Genomic DNA, 10,957 nt, shown 5'->3' with positions numbered 1-10,957 from the left:
GTAAGATGGAGGGTCAGAGAAAAAGAGGAAGACCCCCAATGAGATGGATTGGCCAAGTGGCAGCATCGATGGACTCAAGTGTGGCAACAGTAGTGAGATTGGCTCAGGATCGGGCACTATTTCATTCTGCTGTGCATAAGGTTGCTATGAGTCAGTACCAACTCGATGGCACCTAACAAGAACAACAGTAAACTTTCAAGTAATTCTAAAGGCTTCATCCAATTTGTAAAATACTGTTCAAGTTCATTGACATAATTCTGCCCTTACAGAGTTGTGACCTTCCAATGATGGAAGGAAAAACGACTAAACTCCCTACTCTATATGATGCATATGAACTACTCATCTAGTTCATCCTATCCTCACTGAGATTAAGCCAGTCGCTGTCAAGTCAACTCCAGTCCACGGCAACCCCATGTTGATCAGAGTAGAACTTTGCTTCATAGGGTTTTCTGTGACTCATTTTTAGAAGTCGATCTAGATGAATTTGAACCTGTAACTTATCAGTTAGTAGCCAAGCATGTTAACCATTTGCATCTTGACACTCCTTCACTAATATTAACCATATTCTAAAACCAGTACAAGATCTAGTTTGAAAATGTTTTCATAGTTGTGGGCAATGCTGTCAGTGCCCCATCCATCCCCTCACCATGGCCATTTATGGGCATACCTGTCCAAGTTGAACTGCAACTCTGTCTAAGGGACTGCCTCTGTCCATGCAAGGCCATAAGTCCTGAGGAGGGCGATTCAGACAGTGACTGACAGCGCTTGTGGACAAAATACCCCAGCTTCCAAGAGGCAGAATTACACAGAAGTGTGTGTCCTAACCCTTAGGTTGGTTGATGATGCATGGAGGGGATTGTAACTATGGCAGTGAAACAATATACGATAGGAAGAATGTAAAACTAATGTTCTATCACATAATTCTCAATAAAATATTAAAAAAAAAAAAAAGAAGTGTGTGCCCTACACTGCCTCCCATGGCTCCCAGCAGGATTGAACTCCAGTTACCCAAAGCAGGAACTGACTTGGTAACACCAAGTTATCTGTGTTGGCTGCCATCGCTTTCCATGTTTCTTCATTACCCTGCTGGTTTGTACTGGGATCATCATGTAAAGTACTTATACTGGACTCTTCACCTCAAGGTCTGTTTTCAGGAAAATGCACTCAAATAAAAACCCACTATAAAATTAAAACACTGAAGCATTGAAATGAGCTCTGGTGTGGCTTACTGGGTTATGCATTAGACTGTTAACCACAAGGTCAGTGGTTCGCTTCCACCACAGCCACTGCAGGAGAAAGGTGAGGCTTTCCACCCCCATAGGTTTACAGCCTCAGAAATCCTATACAGGGTCACTATGAGTCAGAACCAACTCGACAGCAAACAAGAACAAGGCACAGAAATGGGAAGGATAAAAATCTTCCGCCCAAATCCAGGCATCCTTTTTTTTTTTTTTTTTTTGCCATATTCACAATAAATTTTGTAATATTTGCTCACATGAATGTTATTCTCCATTGTAGACAATTTTGTGTCTTACTTTAATCATTTTTTTCACAATGCAGTGGATCCTGGGCCATGATAAGTTCTAGAGACTTCCTAGTTGGCAGCTCTGACACAATTGTGACTAACCAGTGATGTATCTGTCTTCATCCTTGCAGGCATTCGCCCCTACAAATGTGACGTTTGCAGTAAAGCTTTCACCCAGCGCTGTTCGCTCGAGTCCCACCTGAAGAAGATTCATGGAGTGCAGCAGCAGTATGCATACAAGCAACGCCGGGACAAGCTGTACGTCTGCGAAGACTGCGGCTACACAGGTCCCACTCAGGAGGATCTGTACCTTCATGTGAACAATGCCCATCCCGGCAGCACTCTTCTCAAAAAGACGTCCAAAAAGCTGACGGCTATTCTGCAGAACAAGCTGAAGTCCACACTGCAGAAGGATGCCAACGTAAACGAGAAAGAGAAGTGAAGTGGAAGAGAGACGCCAACACTGCCGCGTTTACATGATATCTATGGGGTCCATGCCCCACTGCCTCTTTCTGATTATAAGTGTTCAGCTTATTTCTCTGTCCTTTGGGGACCTCATCGGGGATCCACTTTGAGGTCGCCAGTTACAGTGAAATCAAACTATCGCATGTGTCCTGATGTGCACAGTTGCATTGATGGACATTAGCTTTCCGCTCCCTCTGACAGGGTGATCACCTTGCCAGTTTTTTTGGTTTGTTTTGTTTTTTAAGGACTTTTGCACATGGAAACAGAGGTTTTTTTCTTTAGAAAGACCGTCATTTTATGGTGCCTTGAAATAAAAGTACTTCCACTTGAAATGCTACTCCAGCAAGGAATGTGAATTGTATTATTCTGAAAGAGTTTACAGAAATTTTAATAAATGAAATGATCTTGTGAAATTTGATAAAAATAAAAACAGGAGAGTGTTATCTTCCTGTTTAGGCTTGATCGTGTGATGTTTGACTTCAGTTTATTTGGTAGTTTGATTATTTTGCATTAAGAGTGGCTTTGAAGAGGCATATTTGGAGCACTGGGTAGAGCAAATAATAACACAGGGAGACTGATGAATGCAGTCTGAAGGGCAGAGATCCCTTGGGTCAGCATGGTGTACTCTTCAAATTGTTGTTGTTGTTAAGTGCCGTCAAGTCGGTTCCAACCCTGTACAGGGTTTCCGAGGCTGTAAATCTTTACAGGAGCAGAATGCCTCATCTTTCTCCCACGGAGCGGCTGGTAGTTTCAAACTACTGGCCTTAAGGTCCGCAGCCCGATTCGTAACCACTATGCTACCAGAGCTCCTTCAAATAAAGGTGGGTAAATGATGAGCTCTCGGCTCCTTTTTTGTGACTTTGGAATCCCTGCAGAATGGCTTGGCTTGCTGGGGCCCTGCTGATTGGAAGCATGCACTTTTCCTTCCTTGATCTGTGCACAGGATAAGACATGCAGCTGACACAGGAGAGGAAGGAATGCTCCTTGTGTACAAGGGGTGCCGCCGGATGCACAGTAATGTCAGGACTAACCTCATGGCATGTGATGGCCAAGTGTGATGACCTTTGGCTACCTGAAGCTCCTCACTTTGGAGGCTTGTCCCCAGAGACATGGAAAAGGAAGTACTGGTGTGGTGCTGTGGGATAAAGCAGTGGACCACAAGATCGGTTTGAATCACAAGGTCAGTGGTTCCAACTCACCACCTGCTTCTTGGGAACCCTATAGTCGGAACCTATTTGATATCACTTCACAACAACAGAGGGGGAAGAGTGGGGAAGGTGAACTCTGGTACTCCCTGAACTGCAAGCACAGTAGGCAGGGCTCAGGAAAGCATTGTGGTCAGCTGGTGCCTGAGCCAGGTGAATATGCTAATCAGCTTCACCAGGTAGGTGTCCTTGACTGCCTGCCCCTTGTCCCTTCTCCTGGGCCTGCCTGGGCTGAGTGCTGGGTTCATTAATCCCCTGGAAGATCAAGGGAGTACTATCTGGGGCTGGCGCCCTCCTTACTCTAGGGAAAGGTTCCAAAGATGAGGCCATTCTCCTATTTTCTTTTACCTCTTCCTTTTCTCTACTGTCTGTCCTTCTCGTCCTCCTCCCTGCCTTCCTAGCCCCTCCTCTCTACAGTCACAATGTCTGCATTGTGCCAAATGTGGACTGTGGGTGTGATAAAATATATATAGCAAAACATTTGCCATTTCAACCCCAATCTTGACATTTTCAGAGACATATCCTGTAACTTGATTAACATTTCTCTTTTCTGAATCAGCAGTTTTCTTTTGGAAGAAAAGGAAGGTGCCAGGCAAGGTACCTCTTGCTAGACAGATGTTCTCTGAAGACGTCAGAGCACTCTGGGAGGTCAGCACCACAGTTCCCATGAACAGAGGAGGCTAGTGGTCAGAGGAAGAGGCCAGGAATCCCAAAATCTGGTCCAAGCCCCTATTTCAGCATCTCTAGTACTGCGAGTTTCTTTGCATCCCTTGGTTTGTAGGTGAGTCCTTACATGGTGTCTGCCCTTCCCCTGTGTGTGTCTGTGTCTATTCTGCCCTGCTTCTAAGACACCACTCAGGAAGATGAGGACCCAGTTTACTCTGATATGGCCTCATTAACAAGAGAAAACGCCTTTTTCCAAGTACCGTGTTTACAAGTATGGGGTTTAGGACTTTCACATAACTTTTTTGGGGACACAAATCAGTCTATAGTAATGGATAATTCTCATCTCTGCCGTGGCAAGCAAAACCAACTGATGTCCACTCTAGTCTTTCTGATCCCCATTGCTCCCAAAAGGAGCTCTGGTAGCGTAGTGGTTACAAATCGGGCTGCTAAGCTCAGGGTCAGCAGTTCAAAACTACCAGCTGTTTTGCAGGAGAAAGATGAGGCTTTCTGCTCCTGTAAAGATTTACAGCCTCGGAAACCCTGTGCAGGGTCGCTATGAGTTCGAACCGACTCCATGGCACATAACCACCACCATTGCTCCCAGGCCTGGTTGCCAGTCTTGCTTTCAGCCTACTGTCAGGAAATCCAGCTAAAATGTCCAGGATTGTGATTTATGTCATTGGTATTTAGGCTGGGAGCCCTGGATCCTTATACCTGCAGGTGGTGAGGATAGAGCATTGTCAGTATCTCATATTCTTTTTGGTTTTGAAACCATTTACTAATCGGTTCTAAGTCTACCCACACCATAGCTTTCTTTTTCATTGGTGTCAGGTTACTACAGAGGAGACGCTGATACAAATGCTGGTCAGAAATGCTTACTAGCAGTTAACTTTAGAGAAAGTAATGCTGTTACTCATCAGTGGATTCTTTGGTTGATGTCTTAGAAGCAGAGCCAGAAACACGGATTCTGATAAGTGATGTACTCAGGCAGTGCGTGTGTGTGTGTGTGGTGTGTGAGTGGTGGAGGGGAATGCTCTCAGGATAAACCAGTGAAGTTTGGGAAAAAGAATAAACTAGGCAACTGTGGGGTTGGGGAGCTCTGGAACATGAATGGGTCCCCTAGAGCTCACTGGTGGTGAGCTGCCCATAAGGAGCAAGAGCGTAACCTCTCAGGCATTTTTAGTAACAGCAGCTATGACCATTCAGCATTCAACAGTCTTGGTGGTTAGGGGATGGTTCACTTGGCATCAACAGTGTTTAATTCTGTAAAATACTAGTAGTGCCAGAAGCTATCTAATTTCAATGGGGATAATGTGAGTCATGATCAGCCCTTTGAGGGGAAGGTCAGACAGACCTCCACTCGCCAACCTTTTGACCAGTTCTGACACCAGCTCTCCCTTGCACGGCACTCTCATTCTCTTCTGGGTTCCATAATTCATTGCAATGGCCACACAGAATTCACAAAACATACTTACAGTTAGTGGCTTATTAAGGAAGTAACAAGTTATCACTCAGGATCAGGGAACATGTAGACAAAATCTGGGCGTTTCCCCCTAAGTGGACACCACATACATCCCTCTCTTCTTCAGTGCAGGACAGCTCTATGAGCTCCTCTCGGCCAGACAAGCAAGCAGAACCTTCTTTCTGTCTCGCTTCCCCCTCTCATCAATTCAGACCCCCTCTCCAGCCCCTCAGAACAGGCCTACTTTTGGTCATACACAGTTTCAGGTGTATAGGCCTCTGTGCCTTCAGCCTCCCTCCCACCAGCCTTTCCACAACTAACTGACATACAGAGAGCCATTGTAGCAGTTTTGTTTAGTTCTCTGAGCTGCATCCTAGTGATCAATTTCTGCTGGTATCACCAATTCTGCTGCAGGCTTCTCTCCAGGCCTCTTGAGGTCTTCAGTGTTACAATCCCCAACCTGTGTTACTGCCTCTCACCCTCTGCTTCTCTCTTCTTTCTGCTTCTGTTTTTCTTCTCTTTCTTGGGGTTGGCAGCATATATAAGTAAACATCCCATCAATTTCAAGGCATGGCCCGCCTATCAGGGTCACAAACTGACCAGTGCTGTCTTAGTAGGTTATAGACACTTCATTTGCATAGTAGGATATAGTCACTTCATTTGTGTAAGTATTGATCAATCCCTGCAAGTTATATTAAATAGATCAAGCACAATGGGCAGGTTGCAGTCCAAAGACAGACAAAAAGTATCAAACTACAAGTTGTTTACAAGTTACGCAGGAAACGTCAGTCAACCAGTCAAAAAATACCAAACCTGTGGGGTAGAAAACTAGGGTAAAGGTAACTCCTCAGGTCTTTACAAACCAAAACCAAACTCACTGTCATGGAGAAGGTTCTGACTCACAGTGATCCAGTTTAGGGTTTCTGAGGCTGTAAATCTTTGTGGAAGCAGAAAGTCTCATGTTCCTCCCCAGAACGGCTGGTAGGTTTGAACTGCCAATTTTGTAGTTAGCAGTCCAGTGTTTATCCCACAGTTCAACCAGGGATTACAAAGGGAAAAAAATCTCTCAAGCTATTTTTCCAAAGAACCGAGGCAAAGGCCATAAAAGAACTCATTTTACCACAAACACAATTGGTCTCCAAGACAGAAAACTAAAACCCAAAGCACTGCCATTGAGTTGTTTCCAACTTACAGCGACCCGTTACAGGGTTAGGAGACTGGAAATCTTATGGAAGTAGGTAACCTCATCCTTTTCTTGTGGATCTACTAATGGCTTTAAGTCACTGACCTAGTAGTTGTTGTTAAGTGCTGTCAAGTTAATTCCTACACATAGCACCCCTATACAAGGTTTCCAAGCAGTGACTGGTGGGTTTGAACTGCCAACCTTGCAGCTCAAAAGTTAGCAGCCAATAACTACACCACCAAGATAACTTTCTCCAAGAGAGGTAAGGGAGAAATCACAAAAATGAATTACTGGGTGTGAAAAATACTGAGCTCCACAGGTTTTAGCCACTTCTTCTGGAGAAACATACATTATAAACAAGGGACCTGCCTTTAGAGCCAACACAATAAATTATAAATTTTGTGCTATTTTCCAAAGAAATAAGACATATATAAAAACATATACAGAAGCGTCTTCCCTCCAAACCTGTCGCTTATCTGCTAAGTCTCTCCTGTACGACAATAGTTAACCACTATTACTAGTTTCTTATGTCACTTTTCCAAGTTTATGCATATGTAATTATGGTACTATGATATTGAGTTGGTTTCATGGCACTTCCAGAATAAAAGGACTAGGAAAATAGGCTTAACAATCTACTTCCAAACATCAGCCAATTATAATCCTGTGAATCACAATGGGCTGATCCCATTGTGTGTGGGTCACAGACTAACAGCAACTAATAAGCAAATATGAATATATGAATACTTTTCCAAGATTGAAAAAAAAAAAATTAACAGGTAGCGTTAATGCACCAGACTGCCGTTTGAACTGCTTCGGCCCTTCAAGCTCACCAGTGGCTCCTCAGAAACCCTATACAGGGTCGCTATGGGTCGGAACCAACTCAACTGTTTAGCAATTTGTATTTATAAAAATACATGTTGGAACTCTGCATAATTGCACATAAGCGTATAAAGTATTCTCATTTTTCTTGTCAGATGCCTGGTATTCCGTTACATGGATATAGCATAATTTAGATATTTAATTTTACATTCATGTACATTTCCTTTGTTTCTAATGTTATGTTATTATGAAAAAAGTTACAGTGAGCACCTTTTTTCATGTGCCATTTCACGTAGTATAAACATTCTGTGGAATAAATTCCCAGAAAGAATGCAGTCATTAGGTCTTAATTAAGGGTATACTGGCAAAGAACAAGTCACCAGGAATTGATGGAATACAAATTGAAATCTTTCAAGAAAGTGAGGCAGCACAGGAGGCACTCACTCATCTCTCCCAAGACATTTGGAAGACAACTATCTGGCCAACTAATTGGAAGAGATCCGTATTTGTGCCCATTCCAAAGAGAGGTGACCCAATGGAATGCGGAAATCATCAGACAATATCTTTGATGCCCCATGCAAGTAAAGTTTTACTAAAGGTAATACAGAAAGGGCTGCAAGCATACATTGGCAGAGAACTTCCAGAGGTTCAAGCCGGATTCAGAAGAGGAAGTGAAATAAGGGATATCAGTGCTGATGTCGAATGGATCGTGGCTGAAAGCAGACAATACCAGAAAGATGTTTACCTGTTTGACTATGCAAAGGCTTCCAATTGTGTGGATCATGACAAGCTATGGACAACATTGCGAAGTATGAGTATTCTGGAACACTTAATTGTGCTCATGAGGAATCTGTACCTGAACCAAGAGGCAGTTGTTTGAACAGAACATGGGTACACTGAATGGTTTAAAATTAAGCAAGGTGTGCTATAGGGTATGCTTTCACTATACTTATTCAACCTATATGCTGAGCAAATAATACGAGAAGCTGGACTATATGAAGAAAAATGTGGCATCAGAATTGATGCCAAAAGAACCAACAGATCTGTGTTGGAAGAAGTGCAGCCAGAGTGCTCCTTGGAGGCCAAGATGGCCAAACTTCATCTCTCATACTTCAGACATATTGTCTGAAGGACCAGTCACTGGAGAAGGATATCATGTTTGGTAGGGTTGAGGGTCAGAGAAAAAGAGGAAGACCCCCAATGAGATGGATTGGCCAAGTGGCAGCATCAATGGGCTCAAGCGTGGCAACAGTTGTGAGGTTGGCCCAGGATTGGGCAGTGTATCATTCTGTTGTGCATAGGGTCGCTGTGAGTCAGTACCGACTCGATGGCACCTAACAACAACAACAACAACAAGGGTATATCCTTTTGTAACATTTGGTGGCTATGGTTCCAATTTGCAGTCTCACAGGCAGTGTGTGTGTGTGCTATGAGTCAGAACCAACTCAACAGAATTTAACAACAATATATCAGGAATCACTAAATTTTCTCCCAGTTTGTCATTTATCACTTGATTTTGCTTATGTTGTTGTTGTTGTTATGTGCTGTGGAGTCAGTTCCGACTCATAGCGACCCTGTACAGGGTTTCCAAGGCTGTAAGTCTTTACAGGAGCAGAAAGCCTCATCTTTCTCCTACCTAACAGCTGGTAGTTTCGAACTGCTGACCTTGTGGATACTGGGGTTTTTTTTGTCCAAGCAGAAGTTTTTGATTGTTGCTAGAGTTGATTGGAGTCCTGATGTGGCACTGTAGACTAATGTGCTGGACTGCCAAGTCAGTTTGAACCACAAAGTCAAACTATACAGAAAGTCACTATGTGTCGGAACCAACTCAATGGCACTCAACTACAGCAAGAGTTGATTTTTCTTTTTTGGCTTTTGGAAACTGAATCGTAGTTAGGAAATTTTCCTCCATTCCAAGGTTGTATTGGAATTCTGCATTACTTATTCTCTAGGGCTTTAATAGGATAAACACTGTATTTCAAACTCACCAGCCACTCTTTGAAAACTGTGTACAGGGTCGCTGTGAGTTGGAACCACTCAATAGCATTTACCAACAACAAGGACTTATATAGTTTCAATGTATCACATATAAATCTTTGATCCACCTGAACTATTTCCTGGTATACAGTGGGAGGTATGAAACCAACTTTATTTTTTCCTCCTCTACGGCTGAGAAGAGATGTTAAACAGAACAAAACAGGGAACTGATCCCAAGCTCACCAGAGAATGTTTTCTTCAGGAGAAGGTTGCAGGTCTCAGCATAGGGTGTCAAGGTTTAAGGTAAGAAGCTGCTTTCTTTAATTAGCAAAGGTTCATTTGTTCAACAAATGCTATCGGTGTCCAATACTGCTCTGATATGATTACAAAAATAAGCAAAGCTCTTGCTCTCAAGGAACTCGCATTCTCTTGAGATGAGTCAAACAATAAATAAACAAGCAAGATGGTGTGTAAAGAGGCGCCAAAAAGTGTGTGGAAACATTGTATTATTTTCCTTTATTTCCATTTTTCTATGAACTTTTTTTTTCTTTTAATTTAGGGTTTTTATTGTGCATTGAGTGAAAGTTTACAGGGCATTATCATCAGTTTTACATTCAACAAATCATATACCTTGCTTCATTACGTTGATTACAATCCTCATCATGTACCATCAGTTTTTCTCTCTGTCCACTTTAGCTTTTTTAAAAAACAAACACAAAAAAAACCACTCAGGCATATATAATAATTTACGTCTCGAAAGGGCACATTCTGTAAATTGGCTCCTGGCCACCAGCTCTTAGTCCTTCACTTCTTAGTCCATGAATCTAGAGTCCTCAGCCGCTCCCCATCTCCATGCCTCCATTTCTGCCTCCATCGCTGGCACTGCTGCTTCTCTGGATAAGGTCCTGCATTCTGCTTGTGCGTTCATCTCTTGATGGTCCTAGGGTCCTCTGTTTCTGGACTGTGAGATTAACCACTCCCCTTTTTTAGTTACAAAACTTCTACCTTTACAATTGTGACAGTTGCAATTAGTCATAACAGCTAATTCACTACTGAATCCTACGAATCTTATCCCCATCTCCTTTCACCAGACGCATCTAGACAAGATGACAGCCATTCAGTGGGAACTGTTTCTGTGCCCCCATACTCTTAAATTAAATTCCCTCTTGAAACCTTGTAAGACAGTCACTTCGTGCCTTTATTGCCCTCTCATTTTCGGTAGCCAATGTCTAAGTTGCCCATCTCTGTCTACCCTGTGTACAGAGAGGATAGCATTGATACTTGATGTGAAGACTCTTTCCCTCTCTGTTGGTATTTAGAGTAACTACCACTCTGAGTATAGGTCAGGTTCATCATGAAGATGTATCTTCTGTCACTGTAGCTGTTCCAGACTACTTGTCCTTTCTAGTGGGAATGTCTCACCTTACAAGGTTGTGGATGGAGCTCAGGATTCCATCTAAGGTCCTATACTCTGTAAAGGCTTTGCATGAGGCCTATTTCACTGGGCAAGTTGTAGAACCCCTTTGAGGTAGTCCAATCACTTATAGGCTGAAGGCGGGCTTACAAGTTTTCTCTAATCATGTTTCCCAACATTCCTTTCTATCCCACTCAAGTGTCTATTTTACAATAGTAGGCAAGGGAAACTAATATTCATA

The 10,957-nt window shown here is 43.0% G+C and overlaps 1 protein-coding gene across 1 annotated transcript in view; it reads left to right on the top strand.

Annotated features, from left to right (window-relative positions):
* OVOL2 (ovo-like zinc finger 2) overlaps positions 1–1,967 on the top strand; it is a 63,772-nt gene extending 61,805 nt beyond the window's left edge. Inside the window, exon 4 of the mRNA XM_006860633.1 lies at positions 1,657–1,967. Coding sequence (XP_006860695.1) covers positions 1,657–1,967 — 311 coding nt within the window. The remainder of the gene's footprint in view (positions 1–1,656) is intronic.
* The last annotated feature ends 8,990 nt before the right edge of the window (positions 1,968–10,957 follow it).

This window comes from Chrysochloris asiatica, unplaced genomic scaffold (assembly GCF_000296735.1).
Source record: "Chrysochloris asiatica unplaced genomic scaffold, ChrAsi1.0 scaffold00039, whole genome shotgun sequence".
In the NCBI taxonomy this organism is placed as follows: domain Eukaryota; kingdom Metazoa; phylum Chordata; class Mammalia; order Afrosoricida; family Chrysochloridae; genus Chrysochloris; species Chrysochloris asiatica.
The sequence above is the reverse complement of the archived record's forward strand: the minus strand, read 5'-3'. Positions and strand labels throughout refer to the sequence as shown.